At 51.1% G+C, this 20,257-nt stretch overlaps 1 protein-coding gene across 1 annotated transcript; it reads left to right on the top strand.

The window, feature by feature from the left end:
• Positions 1-2,369: 2,369 nt before the first annotated feature.
• On the top strand, positions 2,370-6,145 carry Btg2 (BTG anti-proliferation factor 2). The gene is made up of 2 exons (XM_006993212.4): positions 2,370-2,588; positions 3,792-6,145. Exons 1-2 carry the CDS (start codon positions 2,447-2,449, stop codon positions 4,124-4,126), a joined length of 477 nt encoding a protein of 158 aa, XP_006993274.1. The 5' UTR covers positions 2,370-2,446; the 3' UTR covers positions 4,127-6,145.
• The last annotated feature ends 14,112 nt before the right edge of the window (positions 6,146-20,257 follow it).

The raw sequence follows: 20,257 nt of genomic DNA, 5'->3' as shown, positions 1-20,257 counted from the left end.
GGAGGGAGAGGCAGGGGGATCTCTGTGAGTTCGAGGCCAGCCTGGTCTACAAAGTGAGTTCCAGGACAGGCTCCAAAGCGACACAGAGGAACCCTGTCTCGAGTGTCAGATTCAGGGCACTGAACAAGTCAGCACAGGCCCGTGTGCTCTGACCCATTCTGCTCACTTCCTTGGTGGCCAGCCTTGGTCGGTGACACCTGGCCTCTTTGGTTCAATGCATCTAGCTTATCTTTTTCCAAGGTCAGCCCGGTTTCCTGTTAAAAACTAATAATTCCCCTCAGTAAGCAGAAGGAATCATCTCATGTATCCAGCCCCAGCCCCTGAGGAGGAGGAATGAAGAAGTGCTCTCCGGGGGACAGGAGGGACGCGTTCAATGCCAAAGCACTAGACTCCCAGGCGCTTTGATTCATCCCCTGAAACAGAAGGGAAGAACATACGAAATGTGGGTCGTCCTGTAGACGGGAGGCATACAAACAAAGTAGCCTGCTTCCAAGTAACTAGTACACGGATGTTGGGCCAGGGGAGGGGGATCTTGCTTGTGAGGCTGAGGCAGGAGGATTCCCAGCTGGAGACGAGCTAAGTGACTGTATGGGCAGCATCGACTTAGCACTGGGAGCATGGTCAGCTTGTATTTTCAGGACGCTTCAGGAATCTGGGAGAGTATGAATTGGTAGCTAAGCAGTAGTGGGTTAAAGACATGAGCCATGGTGCACCCAGGCCAGCGATGTGTGAGGTAAGGACCATGTCATAGAGCTATGAATAATGGGAAACATTTGTAGGACCTAGGTGGCAGAGCTGTCATGTTATTTAGAGGACAGTGAAAGAAGGGACCCTACAGCACAAAGTGATAGAAACCTTTAAAGGTAGGTCATACAAAATGATAAAATGTCTTAACGGTCAGGCAAATGAGTCCAGACAGTCTAGCAAATGGAGGAGTTGTCTCATGTTCTGAGCAAAGGAAGAGCAAGCAGCCTGGATACTTTAGGAAAACGACGGGGAAGGTCGTTTGGGGTAGGACTGGAAAACCCCACCATGATGATGTAGATAAGAAGCCATCAGTGTCGGGACTAGGTCTGATGACGCTAAGAGAGGGTCGCATGCCATGGAGCAGTGATCGGTAGCTTTGAAAGAGGACCGGGAGGGAGGTAGCTTTAGAGGAGGCGCTGGACATCCCCAGGGAGGGACAGCATGAAGACGATATCCAGAAGTACGGACGCGGAAGTCCACTGGAGAAAAACAAATAGCAAAAGGGACAGCTTGGGATAGAAAGTGGAAATAAGAGGGAAGAGGGACACTGGGTGGGAATGGGCACGGCGGACCCAGGCGGGGAAGCTGGTGGCTCAGGCAGTGGACAGGTAGAGAAGCCTGGGGGCACAGCTTCTTGAAGGTGGCGGAGAACTCAAAAAACAAAACCAACCAACCGAACAAACAAACACGGGCTTGTTGCAGGCCAGATCCAGTGCTGGGCTCAGAGGTGTGGGTGACAAGTTGCCTACTCAGTAGTCTCTGCCTAGCTTCCTGGCACCAATCCTTGAGCCCCAGAGTGTAGCCTAAGCCAGAGCCGAAGCCTTTCTTCTGGGGAGCTAGTGTTTACAAAAGCCTCCGTCCACAAAGAGGAAGGAAGACGGATCAGTGAAAAGGGAGGAGCAGGGAGCTGATGGGAAACTTCGTACAGTTCACATCAGACTACTTGGGGGGGGGGGGGAGCCATTTAAAGGAAAGTGAGAACTGGAAAAATAACTCAACGCACAGAAAAGTTTCTCCTCGACATCCCTGCCACCGCGCGACACCAAGCAGTGAGAGTTGATTGCTTTTAGGCAATTGCTGAAGGGGAAAAGCAGAATTTGTTGGGGGAGGTGGAATTATTATGGAAGCAAACGGAATACATCCCCATTGCTGAAAGCTTGAGGAGCCGGTTCGGACTAGCTAGGAGAGAGTAGCAGAGATGACCAGGCGCCAGGGTGAACGACTCTGTGGTTATCACGGGACGTGGGAGAAGTAGCATCCTGGCGAGGGCATCCTGGAGGAGGCGGCAGGCAACCGCCGCCTTGGCACTGTGCAGAGGCGACGTCCGGGCATGCCCGGTGTGGCCCGCTTCCTCTGCCCAGGTCCTGGGCCCTCTCCCGCCCGCCTCCTACCGGCTCGGGAGTCCGGCCCTGGTTCCCAATACTGACGTCAGCGAGCGATGACCTCAGCGCCCGGGAGGCGCGGGCGAGCAGGCCAGCGGGAGGGCGGGGGCGGAGGCGGGCGCGGGCGGAGGAGGGAGGCGTGGCGGCGGGAGAACACGCCCCCATCCGCCAGCCTCAGCCAATGGGCGCCGTCTGCGGCTCCCCCGCCTCCGCGAGCGGTATGAAAGGCGCAGCCCGGGGAAAGTCCGGGCAGAACCCCGAGCGGCGGCCGGACCACCCTTGCCCTAATAATACACCTACTTCCCCAGCCGCCCGGCATGAGCCACGGGAAGAGAACCGACATGCTCCCAGAGATCGCCGCCGCCGTGGGCTTCCTCTCCAGTCTCCTGAGGACGCGGGGCTGTGTGAGCGAGCAGAGACTCAAGGTGTTCAGCAGGGCGCTCCAGGACGCACTGACCGGTGAGCACACGTCGGGGTCCCGAAGCCACCGGGGCGCGGCCCCTCCTTGCCTGGGGTGTCTTTCCCCACTGTTTTTTGGGACGGAGACCACCCCCTCCCATACGCGAGCAACTCCGGGTCTCGGATGCCTCGCTCTAATCTCCGAGACCGCCTGTGGTCCTCTGTCCCTTCGGTGAGGTCTCTGCCTCCCCGCCCTCCAGTCCCCGCCTCTCTCCCGGTGCGCTGACCCTCTTCCTTGGGTATATTCTGAGGCCCTAACAACACCACGGGAATAGCCAGTGTCTGTGCTCAGAGTCCAAACTGAGATCTTTCTCTGAATCTTGGACCTCCAGACCCCCCCGGGGGAAGCTATGGGCCACGAAGCCAGGCCAAGCTATGCGACTTTTATGTGCCACTGAACTTTCTCGACAACTCGAGTCCCAGCCACAGTTGTAGCCCTGGGCCTACCATTGTACAGGACCATTCTGCCGCTTGTTTACCCGCTGGAAGTTGTAATCTGGGCCCCCTTTGTATTTTTTTCTTTTGGTCCCTCTTCGCCATCTGCCACCTATTGTAGTACAGAAAAGAGCCCAGTAGTCTAGCCTGCTGGGGGTGGGGGGCCGTGTTACGGAGGCAGGGTGTGAGGCCAGGAGGCGGAGGAGTGATAAGCAGCCCTTTCGCCTCTGTCCCCAGCTGTTAAAGCTGGTTGGTTGCCTTGGGCAGCGATACCCATCTCTCAACATGTTGGCACAGATCTGAGGACCAACAGCTGTTTCATCAAAACAAAACCATTTTTATTCCTTTACCTTTGCTAAAGATCTTATAACTCTTCTGGTGGGGGGAGGGATGGGAGGCCTGGTGACTTGCTGGACACCCAACAATGTTGGCCTCTTACTGGGCTTTGAGATTTCAGTGTCTGGGTCCTCAGAGGCTCTGCCTTTTCATACCAGCCCTAATTTCCTTAAGATGGATTGTACCAAAAATATCCCTGACCACCGGGAGAGCACCTATCTGAAAGCTCTGGCGCTGACTTGCAATGTCCACGCACTTGGAAAGGGCCCAGGGATCTTTCTAAGTGGCAGGGGGAGTTTAAGGAGAGGCTCTGAAATACTGTCGCTGAATCCTTCCTTTTCTCTGGGCCCTCTGCTCTCAGCCTCCCCTTGTGGTAAACATCAGAGACAATGCTTTCTAACCAGGCATCTCTCTCTTGTTCTTCCTCCACAGATCATTACAAACACCACTGGTTTCCAGAGAAACCATCCAAAGGCTCTGGCTATCGCTGCATCCGCATCAACCACAAGATGGACCCCATCATTAGCAAGGTGGCCAGCCAGATTGGACTCAGCCAGCCCCAGCTACACCGGCTGCTGCCCAGTGAGCTGACCCTGTGGGTTGATCCCTATGAGGTGTCCTACCGCATCGGAGAGGATGGTTCCATCTGTGTCCTGTACGAGGAGGCCCCGGTGGCTGCCTCCTATGGGCTCCTCACTTGCAAGAAGCAAATGATGCTGGGCAGGAGCAGCCCCTCGAAGAACTATGTGATGGCTGTCTCCAGCTAAAGAAGAGCCACCCTACCCCGGCACTCTACTGTACTCAAGCTGCCGTGACAACAGGCCACCGTATACCTCAACCTGGGGAACTGTATTTTTAAATGAAGAGCTATTTATACATGCTATTTTTTTTTTTTTAAGAAAAGAGGAGGAAAAAAAAAACCAAAAGATTTTTTTTTAAAGAAAAAAAAATCCTTAAAGGGAGCTGCTTGGAAGTGGCCTCCCCAGGTGCCTTTGGAAAGAACTGTTATTGAGTCCATGAGCCAGTGTTTGCCTAGGGGAGTGGTTTGGGGATTGGCCTAGCCAAGGTAAAGGGGGATTCAAGGCTGATCCCCCGGGAGGTGGGAAAAGGGAGCAAGCAAGGTTAGCAACTGTGAACGAGAGGGGTCAGGATCTGCCCTGGGTTACTGTCCCAGCCGGGATGCCTGTATGCCTGGTTCCTCTCTCACTCAGGGGCAGTCAAGCCTGGTCTGAAATAATACTACATTGCCTAATCTCCTTTTGTTTTTCTGCTGAGATCCTGGGTAGAGTGAAAGACCTCTCCTTGTTCCTTCTGTTCTAAGCAGGTTTTCTTGGAATCTTGTCTCACTTCTGATTCTACCCTCAGGGGCCTGGAAAGCTTGTTCCCCAGCCGGGAATCTATGTGGACATTTTTGGAGGGTGGGATGTAAGGCAGATGTGCAAAGACTTTGGGTGTAGATGGAGGGAAACCGCACAAAACCTTTGCTCTGCGCTACGCTGCTTTGTATGGATGGATGGCGAATAATTTAGGGGTGATTTGCAATGGAATTTTGGGACCCAAAGAGGGGTGGTGTTTTTCCCCCCTTTTCCTAAACCCTCCTTTTGGGAACCACATGAAAGTCCGAATGCTGCTACCATTATTCCTTTCGAGGTGGCTCAAAGCTCCAGGGAACTCCAGGTCCTTTCTTAACTGCCTTCTCTTCAAGACTCCTGTTCCTCCTTCCCCTCTTTCGTGTGGTTGGGTCCTGGAAGGCCCTATTTCCTAGGACAAGAGTTCTCAATCACTGTGCAATAGTCCAGGAAACTCTGAGACTGGGCCTCCCAGCCCCTCTTGGTGCCCTGGTGGGTTTTAGAGACCTGCTTTTCCCGTTCTCCAAGGGGTTCTGGCTGGCCGGTGGGCCTTGCAGAGAGATCTTCCTGAGCTGCCGAGAGAGTGCCTGTGCACCGCGGGCCTACCCGACACTCTTGTAGGGCTGCCCCTAAGAGCCAAACTTTGGGCACAGCTTTATCTCCTTGGTGCTCAGAGCACCTGTGGGGGAGGTCGACTCTCTCAGTAAAATCCAAATTTATCTGTAGATGTGTGCAATATTTACTGCTCTGGGTTGGAGAAAATTGGGAAACACTGGGAAGAAATGGCTTTCCTTCAGGTTCAGTGACTCTGATGAGGGGTCCTCAGAAGGCCTCCAGTCTCTCAAACTGAAGGACAGAGCCAGAGTCAGCCGATCACCCTCTCCTTAATGAGGACCGCCCCCCCTTCCCCATTTCTCTCCACCGCCATGGCATCCCATTTCCTGGATTTCTTAACTCCTCAGTTTCTACTCAAAGGTGCTATTTACCAAACACTCTGCCCAGCCTGCTCTGGCACCCCCAGCTTCCAGCTTTGCATAGCCTTCCCAGGTGGCTTCATCTCTCTTGCTTTAAAGTTAACTCTGGGCCCACAGATGTGAGCTGTGGGTTCAGACAAAGCTGTGAATTGCAACCCATGGTTCCTGTGTCTTGTCCCCAAACAAGTCCCTGCCTCTTTAGAAGCAGCCGCCTGGTCTCGTGCTGAGATCTGTTCTTTCTTGTCGATGTTCACTTTAAAAATGACAAAACCCCCCAGAGCTGGACTGTTGAGCAGGCCTGTCTCTCTTATTAAGTAAAAATAAGTAATAGTGGTAAGTTTGTAAGCTATTCTGACAGAAAAGACAAAGGTTACTAATTGTATAATAGTGTTTTTATATGGAAGACTGTACAGCTTTATGGACATATGTACACTTTTGTTTTTAATAAAAATGTAGCAGATCATGTATTGTGTAGAGAAGGTAACATTCCATACTGCCGACAGGCATCTCCCTCTCCAATGGAAACCCTTTCTTTGTGTTTTGTGGTGTTTTATTAGTTGCCCTGGGTCAGACTGTAGCCTGTGGATGTTACAAAAGATAACCTAGGTGTACAGTGACATCATTTCCATGACCCCCACCCCCCACGCCAGGAGGTAGCTCCCTACTTCTGTCCTTTCGTGAATATTCTCACAGGTCTCTAAAAATATGCTGTCTGAACATTCTGCCGCCTATTCCATCGTTTCATCCTTAGTCATTCAGAACATTTGTAAAGCTGGCCTTCTGTGTCCACATCTGTGGAAGCAACCAACCATGGCTGGAAATTATACAGGAAAAAAAAAAAACACCAGGAAGTTCCAGAAGACAAAAGTTTGATCTGTCACACACTGAGCACACCAGTCCATGTGATGTGACTGCAGTCATACACAAGCACACTCCGATGTCCCTTCTGGCTCTCCACAGGTCATCTGTGAGGCCCTCCTTTGAGCACATCCGGTTCCTATGCTGTGGCCTTAGGCCTCCAGCAGCAGCATGTTTACCTAACATGCACAGATTTTCCTTGCCATTCCAGAAAATAGTTTAATTATTTCCAGTGTATTAAGCATTCAAACAACCTTATCATTTAAACAACATGGGAGGACCCTCAACTGAAAGCTGCCAAGTTATCTTACAGAGGAGACTTGGGTATCTCCAACAGTCTTGGAACCAATCCCCTTGCAGGTACCCAGTGACTGGACTATATCGTCAACGAATACTAAAAATAATCCAAACACACCCTGATTTCCACAGACCTCCAGTGGTGAGCCGAGGATGACCCTCTTCACAGGTTGAGGCAAGACTGTCTGCCATTCCTAGCAAGGGCTCCTGTCACCTCGGCTGCCATTTATGAACTACCATTCTTACCCTGTGAGACAGGAGAAGTAGAGCCCCAGGATCTGCGCACTGGGGCCACATGTGGCTGAAGGCCAGTGGTACAAGTGAGTGAGAGAGCAGTTATTTCTGAGAGCACACGGTGTGAGAACCCTTGGCTTGTTACTCATTTACAGCTACCTTTGACCTCATGGAGAGGATCTATGCAAGAGTAATAATTTGTCATGCTTGATTTGGGGGTTTTTTCCTAGGATTTTGATAAAAACTCGGCTCCCCACGAAGGCTCCAGAAACACTTCTGACCCACGTTGAATGGGTAAAAAGTGAGCTATTCTGAAAATTGTAAGCATTTTCATTTCATTTCATACCTCACAGCTTTGTACACAAACATGCAGTGTGTCCTGGGTGTTCTTGGTCCGAGTTAGGCCAGGGATGCTAGGTGCAAATGTCTGGATTGTGTGAGGAGAGAAGGGAGCCATGGCTGGGCGGGGGACATCAGTGCCCCTGTGTCATGAATAGACTATTGGAACCCACTGATGGCAGGGGGTGCCATGGAAATAGTCCTTTCATTTCTTCCTCTCTATTTCGATGCAAGGACAGGGTTAGAACCTAGGAGTGTTTGCTCATCCTTGGGGTTCTATTCTTTTGGGTTATTCAGCTCAAAGTATGCATCTATCTTCTTGTTTCCTAAAAGATCCCAATCCTAAGGGACATTTCATCATTTAGTGGAAGACTGAATGACATCCAGAGAAGGTTGTCTGGAGGCCAAGGGGACAGACAGGTCAACCCCATCTCTGTCAGGGCCCCCCAGGATGGTAGATTCCTTTTGGAGGTGCTTTTGGTTCTTGGTAGGCTAATAACGGCCACTCCATTTATACAAGAGAGCTCTGTGACCCAGGAAGATGTTACTTCGTTTAGACCCGACCAGTAACAATAGGAGCAGACAACACCCACTGGCTGCTGGGTGTCTTGGGACTCTGAATGGAGTAACAAGTAATTGCTTTCCCAGGCTCCAAAGCTAGGCTTTCAGCTTCCCTGAAGCTCGGTAAACCATGGTGGCCTAGAGTTCTGTGCGTGGTCAGCTGTTTGGTGATGATAATGTCCCTCCCCAGAGAGTCTGGGCAAGGCGCTGGCAGCTGTAGATTACGAGCCCATCCTTGCTTCTGATAAGGTTTGGGTGGAGGAGGCCTTGATGCTGCCATAAACAAGCCCCAGGAGGAAGAAACCACTTCTGTGGCTCTGGCACTGGCTCCTGTACCAGCCTTTGGTAAGAAAGGATACTGAGGACTCAAGCGCTCTGCTGCCCGGTCAGCACCAGCATTCCTGACCCCGTGAAAGTTTTGCAATAGAGTTTGTGGTTGAGAGGGAAAATACATGGTTTATAGTTCTGGTTCTTTTCTGCAAGTAGCTGGGGAAGTTTGGAAAAATCATCCAGTTTTTCCTGTCTTAGAAACCAGCAAGGTGAGCTGAGCGTGATGAATTATGCTTATCATCCAAGCTCTTGGAATGCTGAGGCAAAAAGATAACCATGAGTCTGTGGCTAGCCTGGGCTACAGAGTAAGATTCTGTCTCAAAAAGGAAAAGAGATGGAGAGGGGAGAGGAGAGGGAGAGAGATAGAAAGGGAGGATTAAGCAGTGGATTAAATGTCTCCGAAACGCCCCTGTCCTTTTCCTCAGCCTAACCATCCTCACCACCCTGGCAGACACTGGAGGTCAAATGAGAACCATTGCTATTGTTCTTCTTAATTAGTTGAACTGAAAGGTCATTTAGGTGGGGATGGAGAAAGGAGTTCACCTCTAGCTTGCGTCAGACTCCTACTTGCTAAGGTTTCCATCCCTAAAGACAATGAGGTGGACATGCAGGAAGTCGAGGATGGAGACATAAGTGCCAGGTGCCCTGGGGAGGTCTATTTCCGGTCTACTTCCTGCCCACTGACTTGAACAACCTGGGGCAGGTGGCCAGCACAGCTTAGTTCCCCCAGGTTTGGAGTGGAATTTCAAATGCAACCCATTTCAACAAGATGAGATTTGACCGATCAGTCAGTCGCTTAGCCTAGTTCTAGTACTCAGTGAATAAGAATTGCCATTATAGTGGAAGTTAGCCTCATCTTTTCAAGGGCCCTGAATTGGTCTTGAGGGCAGTGCCAAATAAAGAAAGTAATAGAATCTGCTAGTAACTTCAGGAATTGTTGCAGTTCATACTATTCTATAGTCTCTCCCTTGATCCTTTAAAAAAAAAATCCACCTACTTCTAGAACCCTGGCAAGGGTCATATGAAGGTAGGCACACTGACTGAATGACCTCTGTCGTTCCTGTGGAAAATACATGGCGTTCTTGCTATTTCCTAGGCCCCTGACTGTGCTGGCTCTATGGGCCTGCTTGTGGATTAATATCAAACCAGCTACGTGCTAATTCACACACAGAGTGGGTGGGGGAAGGGGTTCTCCAATAGCAGCCTTCCCTGTGGACTCACACCCACGTGCCCTCCCTTCCCAGAAGTGAAATAAACGGGGAAGCTAAGAAGGGCAAGCCTGCGCTCTCTGGCTTTGTTTTCATACTAGTTCTTTGCAGAGTTGGCAGAGACACCATTTCAATTCGGTGGAAGAGGCTGCCAGGCCCTGGGGTAATGATCTCTAGCGCGACTGTGCCCTGGATGCACGGCCTTTCCCCTGCTTTCATAGCCCGGTTCCCCAGAAGCACCAAGTTATTTTGTTCCCAGCAGAAACCTGGCCCTACCACTTGCCACCCTCGTTCCCACAAACAAGGGCAGGCCTTAGTTCAACCCTTGTCCAGTAAGCCGGACAGGCTGTCTGGAGTACATCAGATAAGAGGCAGTAACAGCTGGGCGGGTGGAATAAGCGCTGCTTTATTTACCAGCACTCGGGGAGAGGGCGTTTAAACGCTGATGGACATCAGCAGTAAATGAGTGAGGACAGCTGGGGAGAGGCTGGAATGAGCCTGGAGAGCGAGCCCAAGCCTCGGAAAAGGGCCTCTAGTCCTTGGCTCTAGTCCACTGTCATCATGCCTAAGAGACCATGATACAAGATACCGTGGCTTTGTTTGTTTGTTTGTTCTTGAGACAGGGTCTCGGGTATCCCTGGCTGGCCTAGAATTCGCCGTGTACCCAAGAATGAACTTGAACTCCAGATGCTCCCATCTGTGTCTCTTAAGCACTGGGATTATAGACATCATGCTGGGAATTAAACGGGGCGGGGGCGGGGCGGGGGGAGCTTTGTTCATGCTGGCCAAGCACTCTGTCTTCTAAGCTACATCCCATCCAGTCCATGGTTGTTTTTTTGTTTGTTTTGTTTTGGACAATACATACACTTAGAGCCCTGGGGTGTGGCCTCTGATGCATCCAGAAATGAAGAGGTAGGGGTTCCTTCTCCAGCCCTCACAGGAGGAGGAAGGTTGTGTATTTAGGACATTACTGGTAGACTGTCAGGCCCTGATCTCTAGGGAGGCACATGCTGACTCCTTCCTAATGGAACTGATGGTCCACAGGGGTCTGCCTCTGCTTCCCCCAGGAAGCAGGAAGCAGCTCCCTCCATGTTCGACTGGTGCCTATTCACCTGTGTAAGGGACCGTGCATCTCTGCCCAAGGAATGTCCCGCCCTCTCCTGTCCACCCCCCATTTCCTGGTGAACTCACACCTTCAAGATTTCAGACCACCAGGCAACTTTGCTGTGCTATCTCCTTGGTAGGATGTGTGGCCTTCCTCTTGAGTTCTCATGGTGTTCACCTCTCACCACTGGTCCTTGTAATTTTAAATCTACACTAAGCTAGAACCTGGGGCAGGTCCTTGCCTGAAGGGTATCCATCTGGTCCTTAGTAGGTGTTGGTGAATACTGATCCAGTGAATGAAAGTTGTAGGTGACCAGCGTGGAAAATGGTAGACGAAAATCATTTAGATCAGAGATGATCTTTAAAAAAAAGAGAAAATTAAGTCCGTTCAGGATTGGTTATTAATAGTGCATTTCAGCTCAAAACAGCTGGGACTTGCTGGGAGCCTGTGACCACATCTTATTAAGGAAATTTAGGGCTCTGAATCTTGCTGGCTCTCAGGACTTAAGAACCTGCTACTACTGACCCATCATAACAAGCCTCAGTTACTCATTAACTCCCTAAGTGCATTTACACACTAATCACCAGGAGAAGGTTGGGCAGCTCCGGGGAGGGGCTCTGACTTTGGCTGCTGGAGGATGAAGAGCGGCAGACCCCTGTTCCCGGCTGATCTGGACTAGCCGCTGGGCAGTGGGAATAGCATGGGGATGTGAGAGGCAGTAACTGGCAATACTGATGAGGTCTTTGACATCCTGATCCCATGCTTTTCCCTGCTGTGAGTATCAGTTTGCTCAGTTTTGAGACAAGCCCCTGCAGTAAATCATGTCTCACAATTCCTTTGCTGTTTCCAGATGGATGGGTGGAGAAAAAAAAAATCTCTGAAACTCGTCTCATTTCCCGATAGCACATGGTCCGGATCTTGCCCCCGTTGCCCCCAAGTACCCTGGCAGCCTCCTCTGTGGCTCCCCTGCCCCACTTCCTGCCTGGCCAGCATCTTGGGACAAGCACAGATTCTATTTCACTGTCCATTTTTTTTTTTTTCCTGTTGCCCTTCTTTGCCATTCCAAACCTGTAGGATGGAACTAAGTCCGAGGCCAGGCCCCGTCACCTGGTCACATTCTTTCCAGCTTACAGTTCCCTATAGCAGTGATTCTCACGCTGTGACCTTTTAATACAGTTCCTCATGCTGTGGTGACCCCCAACCATAACATTATTTTTGTCCCTACTCCATTTTGTTGCTGTTATGAATGGTAACGTAAATATTTCTGGAGATAGAGGTTTGCCGGATGGGTTGCAACCCACAGGTTGAGAACAACTGCCCTACAGCCCTGCCCATGTGTTATTTTTTATTTTATTTTGATTTGTCAGGGTATGTGGGGCACAGGAGCGCTTTCTCATGGGGTCTGAGCACCCACCCTGTGTACTCAGGCACTCAGCCTGATGTCTTGCAACGCGATGGTCCCAAGCTCTCTGGGGCACAATGCCCTTGACAACAGAGGAAGAAAGCCACGCCCCCGTGACCAGAAGGGGAGGGTGAACATGATCTGAAAGCAGGGTGTGTGCTTGCTCCTTCCTCTACTGTCTCTTCTATTGCCTGCCCTGAATAACTCCACGGTCTGCCGTATATGCGTTCTTACCTCAGGGCTTAGGAAAATGCTTAGGCTTCGTTCCAGTCCTTTATGATGCACACACGTTTCATTATTGTTTAAACTTACAACAGATGCAATTAGTACATACATTTTTTTGGCAGGGGTCGGGGAGGGGGCAGTGACAATCTCATGTTGCCCTGCCTGGCCTTGAACTCAATATGTAGCTGGAGATGACTTTGGACTTAGTCTCTTGCCTCTACCTTCTGAGTTCTAGACTCTTCATGTGCGCACCGCCCCTCCCAGCTTATGTGCTGGGGATTCAACCCAGGGCTTCATTCACGTTGCCAACTGAGCATTGACCAGTTGAGTGCTCTACCAACTGGGCTGCACCCCCAGCTTCTGGTAGCACTTCTTATAGTGTTGTGTGTGGCTGTCTGGCAGGTCTACAAGCATCTCCTAGTCTACCTTGTGCGTTCGCCTACCACTTTGTGCAGAGCAGGCCTAAGCACACCGGCGGCGGCGGCGGCGGCGGTGGCAGCTGCTGAATGAAAAGACCCAAATACCTGATGTCCACAGGCACTTGCAGGGCTTGCTCCAGTGCCCCTGTCCTCCCATACCGGAGCTAAAAGGGACTTCCTCTTGGGGATTTTTCTAAGGAGGGTGAAGGAGCTCCATCAGCTAAGTCTGTGCGCATGTGCACATGGGGTGCACAGTCTCATGAGCCAATATCTTCTGGGTAGACAATGATGGTAGAGCGTCCTTTGATTTTCTCAGTTAAGACTGCTCCACCCTGAACCACAGCTTGAGATAACAAGCAGTGAATAGGCGTATCTGGGTGGAAATCTAGATGAATAAGTGTACAAATAAATGGATATGTACTCCCGAAAGGAGCTTTCACATAACATGGGCTCAGACCTCCCTTACGGAATCTGTTTCATGCTGGGACCCCTGTTTCCCATTTCCTTGGTGTAAAGAGGCTCAAAATCAGAGGCTGGGGGTGAAGAGATGAAAAGCCCTCCAAGGAGTCTTTCTGTATGATTATTCTTGTCCGGGCACTATGAAAGCTGGTGCCCGAGAGGGACGTTCTTTGTGTGTGTGTGTGTGTGTGTGTGTGTGTGTGTGTGTGTGTGTGTGTGTGATGGGGGCACTTGAGCTGTTCAGCTGTCAGTTCTCAGCAGCTGGTGGATGCCAAGAGCACTGCCATTAAGCACTTGTCCCCTCCCCCAGCTCTCTGTCCCCAAACCCTTTCTTCTCTCGGGCGGCACCAGCTGCCCTCTCCTCCAGGTGTTTCCTGTGCCCTCTCTATTTGCTGGCTGGAGTGAGGAGGGATTCTGGTCTGGTTTCTTGTTAGCCAATGACAGCCAGCATAGGAGGCCCGTGTGTTGCTGTATCTGGGGAGAAGAGACCACAAACAGCAGCTGACTCTTGACACCTGACTTTCAGAGAGCATGTAAACAGTGATGGATAAGAAGGGCGAACAGGGCAGGGTTGCCGGTGAGTCACCGGGAAGGGAGCAGTCGGTAAGAAGCATGCTCACAGCTCTGGTCCCCAGTTTCCTTCTCTAGAGGGAAAGGAGGGGTCAGGGCCTAAAGTGGGGGTTACCCCCAAGGACTTTGACATTTATTAAGTCAAATCCCTCCCTATGTAAGAAACTCAGGGATCTGACTAAATAAATACCAGGTCACCCTCCCCATCCTCCTGCCCTGAAATGGATGGAATTGCCTGCAGGAGATCCTGGCAAAGTCTCAAGAGCCTTAGCTCATGCCTTGAAATATCTAAATGCTGCCTACCTCAATTCCCAAACTCATATCCCAGCCACAGGCAGCTTGGTGCAAAACTAGGATGTTTTGTGTCTCTCCCCAGCCACTCACCCAGGCAGGCAGCGTAGTGATTTCAGTGCAGTTTTCCTCGTTTGAGTTGAAATGATACACATATCCTCATGCGAGTTTCACTTCTGCCTCTGACCCTGCGGGACCGCTAACTACAAACGATCAAGGCTGTGGGTCTGGATGCTCTGTTGTGTCGATAATGTTTGCAAAGGGCCTGGCATTTAGTAAGTCCTCAGCAATGGGGATGTTGCTGCCTTTCTCCTTTTCTGCGGTTATATTTGTAAACACACTTGTAAACATCACCACAGAAACCATAGTAACGAATGACATTAGTGAGATGCGAACCATCTCATTAAACCCTCAGCGCGACTCTGTGGGGGCTGACGTTATTCTGTGACCATCAGTGAGGGGACAGAGGCTCAGGCTGAGCGAACTGTCCACAGGCAGACTGCTGGTAAATGGCGAGGGACTCAAATGCAGGGCTTCCAAAATAAACAGAAGCGCCAAGCGAGGAAGAGGAAGAAAGGAGAGGAGGCAGAAAGCAGGAGGATACGGAGATGAAAATGAAGCATCGTTATCATTAGCAAAGCCATACCGAGTCCAGGCTTTCTCCCATTTCCCCCTGGTGCTCTTAGCCTTCAGGTCGGAGTGGCAGGAGCCTTTATACCACAGTGCAGTTTACTCTCTGCAGGTAGTACACAGAAGGCAAGCAGTCGGAATCTAGATCTTACATATCTACTATGCCCAGGCTCAGACTGCTTCTTCTTGTAAAATGATTTACCTTTTTTTTTTTTAATTGATTTTTATCTTGATGCTGGGGATTGAACCCAGAGCTTCCTGAATGCTAGACAAGCTCTCTACCACCGATCTATATCTTGGGCTCTTTAGTCATTTTGTTTGTTTGTTTATTTGTTTGTTTGGGGGAGTCTTTCGAGACAGGGTTTCCCTGTGTAGCCCTGGCTGTCCTGGGACTCACTTTGTAGACCAGGCTGGCCTCAAACTCAGAGATTTGCCTGCCTCTGCCTCTTGAGTGCTGGGATTAAAGGTGTGTGCCACCACTGCCTGGCCCTTGTTTTTTTTATATTATGTTTTAAAATCTTGCCGTTTTTGTTGTCTTTCTTTGTTTCTCTCCTCTTTTGAATCAAGGTCCCTGTAGTCCAGGCTTGCCTCAGACTAGCAGTGCCTTGGCCGCTTGAGTGCTGGGATGGCAGGCATGTACCGCCATGCCTGGCCTTGTCAGGTTCTTATAGTCAGAAGCCATTGCTTCCTCCCTCAGCCAGGTCTCTGGTAGTGGCAGTGGGTGCTTGTGTATGAGTGAGTGTGCCTGTGTGTGTGTGTGTGTGTGTGTGTGTGTGTGTGTGTGTGTGTGTAGTGTGTGTGTGTGTGTGTGTGTAGTGTGTGTGTGTGTGTGTGTGTGTGTGTGTGTGTGTGTGGTGTGCACATGTGCACGTGTTCTCCATAGAGTTGTCTTTGTTTATCTGTTAGAACTCATCCTGAACAGAAGGTCCATGAGATCAGCTCTGACATTGCTCAACACCTTCCACAGTGTCTGTGCCGAACACAGGTCAGAGCATGGAGCTGAGGCAAGGACTGCGGGGAGCAGGCTGACTGTTCCAGGCCTGTGAATAGTCTCTCCTTTGCCCTTTGACTCATTCCAGTTGGAAAAATCCTAGTCCACTACAGACCAATCAGCCGGACGGACTGATTGCTTCACTGCAATCAGGAATTTCAGTTCCTCACTTCCTGGCCCTAATGCAAAACACAGAGGCTGCTGTGATCCTCGTGACCTACTTCCTTTCTTACCAATCTGCTCAGGGTGGAGGCTTAGGGCCCGGTGGCTTCTCTTGTTTTTACAAAAGGCAAATCACCTCCCTGTCATTACTACTGCTTGGCCAATGGGTTTTCCTGCTGGCACCACCCAGGGGGAAAATTGGAGCACTGCTTATGTCCTAAGACAAGATTCAAAGATCCCCAGAAGGGTTCAAGAGGATGTAAACGTACTTGTTAAGATCCCAGTGCTATGTACACTTGATGAGGGTTACTGTCAGCCTCAGAGTCCGGGATCTATACATGGCTGGGCACACATGACGACTTGAAAGGCCATATATGTGGTTTCGAGTTTCCATCCTTTATCTGGCAGTCACAGGATAAGAACCTCTTATAGGCAGAGATGGATCTTTGCAGAATCTGGGGTTGGCAGGGAGAGAGAACCCAAGGCTTGGTCCTCAGGATATTGCCAGTCAGAAGGAGGTGGCAGGATAATTACACATAAGAGTTCTGTACCCAAGACACTGACTCTTCAGGGTTAAATGCAAACCAATGGAACAACACAGAATGATGTGCTCTAAGTGTTGCCTGCCCTCATGGCTGGACCAGAGGATGATCAGGGTCGGGTGAGGTTAGCTTGAGCAAGGGTTGGGAAAGGTTGGGAAAGAGATGTCTTGAGAAGTACCTTTGCAGGAAACATCTTTACCATCCTGATGCCGAAGACTAGAAACCCAAACCAACTTAAATACCTCCACCTTGGTCAAAGCAAACGATGGCTGGTCCGTGTGGGCAGAAGAGAAGGACACGATGCTAACTCAGAGGACAACGATGGTGGAGCTTGCATTGAGGGAGCACCAGGCTGTGCCCTCAGCCGTCCTCCCCTGCCCCCCCCCCCTTCAGTCAGTCTGCAGAAGGAGCAGCCAGGCTATTCCGGCCAGAGCTCCTGGGCATCCAGATGATAACTCCTGCACACCTTCGATCTGGAACAGTCTCATCTCATCGTGGTCGTTATTGATTTTCGGTTTGGGGGATGGAATCTTGCATGTGTTAGGCAAGCTCTCTACCACCAGTGACCATGCTAGACTAATGTCTGAAGGCAGATAGAAGTGGAGCTAAGGATCTGGGATTCAGGAGATTGGTGCAAGGTGCTAGCTCTACCTGAGCTCTCTACAAGATGTTTCCATCTCAGTCACTTGACAGCGTGGCCAGGGATTTTGAAAACTATTTCAAGTGCCATACCTATTCCAGGATAATGTGAATGTGTGGACACTGAGGGTAAAGACTTGTATTCCCACAGCCTCTCTGCTGTTTACAGGATATTGGATAGCACGTGTTTCCACCACACTGGGGGGTATCAGTGGTGGGTGTTGTTACCCCAATTTACAGAGAAAAATACAACAAGAACAGCCTCCTGAAGACTGGTCTAGAATTATGCGGCAAGCAGAGGGTGAGCTGGGAAGGAAGCCTTCCACTCCTGGCCTTCTAGACCATTCCCAACAGCTCACACTATTAGTTAACCACAGAGTACAGCTCTCCATCTGCCCCTCAGGGCTTGGATTTTCCATTTAACCTATTTCTGAAGAGGCAAAACAATGCAGGTCAAGGGATTTTCTCCCAGTGACAGCCTGAGAGCACAAATCTCAACGATTGCGGCTTAGTGAGCTGCCCCAGACCGCGGCCTCTCTTCCCAGAGGCCCTGGCTCTGCTTAAGGCTGGCCAGAAGCCGAGAAGGAGCGTGGGGGCAGAGCTCCCCAGAGGCGCACAGATGGGCAAGCTGGGCCCGTCCCCGGCCAGGCCGGCCATTCAGCAACCTTTTTGTCTGGCAGCCAAACAGCCAGCGTCAGCTAGCCTGCCTCTCACCTCCGGGGCCTCGCCCTTCCCCCCCAACAGGGTGGGGAAAGCGAGGAGCTCCTGAGCCACCCGGCCTTCCTCCTTTATGGGGGGTGGGGAGGAGGATGAAAGCAGGCCTGCCACCGGTGCGGGACAACTGTTGCCATCTGCCTGGTGGGACGTCACCAGGGAGGGCCTTTGCCCATTCACTCTTCACGCACCGCTGCCCCCCCCCACCCCCCGCCTTTTGTCGTTGGGCCGGGTGGCTGCGGGAGGGAGGGCGGGCAGCCGGAGGGAGGCGTACAGTTCTTTTGTGTCTAGACTAAACTTTGCGCCACTTCACCAGGGTTATTTGCATGAATGAGGAGGCTGACCAAGCCCCACAACCGCTCAGGTGATTGACAACTCCTAGTCGCCCTTTGGCTTAACCGAGTGGAAGGCAGTGGTCTTAGTTCCTCCGCGGAGGCTGGGCATGCTGGTCTCACACCCTCCCTCGGTCTTTGGTCCCGTCCTTTTCCGAATGTGTAGTGGATCTGATGGCCTTCTCCCTACCTACCCATCACCCCCGGCCCCGGACTGTGCCTGGCAGACGAGGGGGCGAAAGCAGGAGAAAAGCCCTATTAGCCATAGGCCGGCAGCTGAGGGGTGGGGGGTGAGGGGAGGGAGCTGAATAGAGGCGATGAGGTTGGCAGCGCTCCAGTCTAGCTCCTGGGCTTTGAATAACACCCCAGGCCTGAGGCTGGGATCAATGCAGGGGAAGCTTTGGGGCATTTAATTATTTAAAGGTCTCAATAAAGGACCTAAGTCCCCGAGGAACGGGGAGGGCAGACAGATGGTGTGCCCCGTGAGCTGGGAAAGGGTGCAGGCTGGACGGGGTGGGGAGGGGCATGGGAGAGCAGGGAAGGGGGAGGAGAAGGAACGGCTTGAAAAATGGCACTGCCTGCCAAGTTCTCAGGCGCTCCTGGTACCTTTGCCTATCACGCCTCAACTTCCAAGTTGGTGTCTGCCCCTATTTTGGAAGCAGACCACAAAGCTGTGAAGTTTAGGGGAGGATTTCTGAGGCTTGGAGATGCTCTAAACTGGTTCAGTCGACAAGCACTGGACACGTGGGTGAGAAGATTCTCTTTGGGCCGTTTCTTCTTCTTTTATAAAAAAATCATGGTAATTTCCTTTAGTCCTCCTCCATCTTCCTTCCCCCTGCTCCAAGTGGGGCTGGACCTAGTTCCTAGGGACTCCTACAGAGGTAGAGAATGAACTACATGTCTGTCTGTCTGTCTGTCTGTCTGTCTGTCTGTCTCTCTTTCTTTTTCTTGAGAAGGGTCTCTCTTTGCAGTTCTGGTTGACCTGGATCTCCCTATGTAGACCAGCCTGGTTTTCAATTCACTGAACTCCGCCTGCCCCTGCCTCCAGAGTGCTAGAATTAAAGGCTTGAGCCACTGCCTCTGGCTGAGCCACACCTTCCTGGGCAGAAAGGGCCCCTTTGTGGGGAGGGGGACAAGGTCTCGCTAAGTAACCCAGGCTGACCTCAAATTCATAGTCATCCTGCCTCGGCCAACCAAGAGCTGGTGTTACAAGACTGCACTACCACACCTGTCAGGAAAGTAACAAGTTGACAATCAAGATCAAGATTGAAAGGGGTCAACAGGAAAAGACATATTACCTACATTCACCTCCTGCTGTGCCACTTAGAGCTCTGTGACAGTAGATAACTTACACAGCTTCTCAATGGCTTTGATGTGATGATATGTTTCTCTACCTAGTTCTGTTGTGGGATTGGCTGATAGATATAAAGAACCCAGAACAGTGCTGGCTCATGCTAAACTCACGATAACGGCTATTAAATATTGATTTTTTTGTTTGTTTTTGTTTTTCGAGACAGGGTCTCTCTGTGTAGCTTTGCGCCTTTCCTGGGACTCACTTGGTAGCCCAGGCTGGCCTCGAACTCACAGAGATCCACCTGGCTCTGCTTCCCGAGTGCTGGGATTAAAGGTGTGCGCCACCACCGCCCGGCTAAATATTGATATTATCACCATCACTGGGACAGGGCGCACGTATATAAGGCTAGGCAATGAAGACTGAAACAAGGATTTAGGAACGGAGTGTGAGGCCAAAGGAGTATTTTGCAAAGGTATCGATTTGCCTGTTAGGGGTTGAACTATGGTTGGAAGCACACTCTTAGACTATCCTGTTCAGTAGGGCTCTTCTTACTTTGGTCCAGACTCTTGCTTTGTAGCATCCTGGGCATTGCTAGTCAAATTTTTAGATGGGATGGTCAGCTTAACTGGTTAGGCACCAGTCGCCATTTTAGTCTCCTATTTCCTGAGGGGTCACTTGGTCGTTATGAGGCTCACCACCTCAAGACAGGATGGTCTTCATTTCATAGTAAGAGGGGACCCAAACATGTGAGTTGGTGGAGTCAGCACCTCCCTGTGGAGTTCTGGCTTGCTCAGACGTGAGGTGGCGTCGACGACGCTTGTCAGCTGGGACAGCTGGGCACCTGGCGATCCCACCACCGGTTGCTTTGAATCAGATCTGCCCAGCGAGGGAGGGCAGAGGGGAGGAGGGCGAGGGCTGGCTGGGGCGGCGAGAGCAGGCAGGTGTCTGTTCCCTGCCTCCAGGCTATGGAACT

Source organism: Peromyscus maniculatus, chromosome 11 (assembly GCF_049852395.1).
Source record: "Peromyscus maniculatus bairdii isolate BWxNUB_F1_BW_parent chromosome 11, HU_Pman_BW_mat_3.1, whole genome shotgun sequence".
NCBI lineage: Eukaryota > Metazoa > Chordata > Mammalia > Rodentia > Cricetidae > Peromyscus > Peromyscus maniculatus.
Note: the sequence above shows the minus strand (reverse complement) of the source record. Positions and strands in the feature narration are given on the sequence as shown.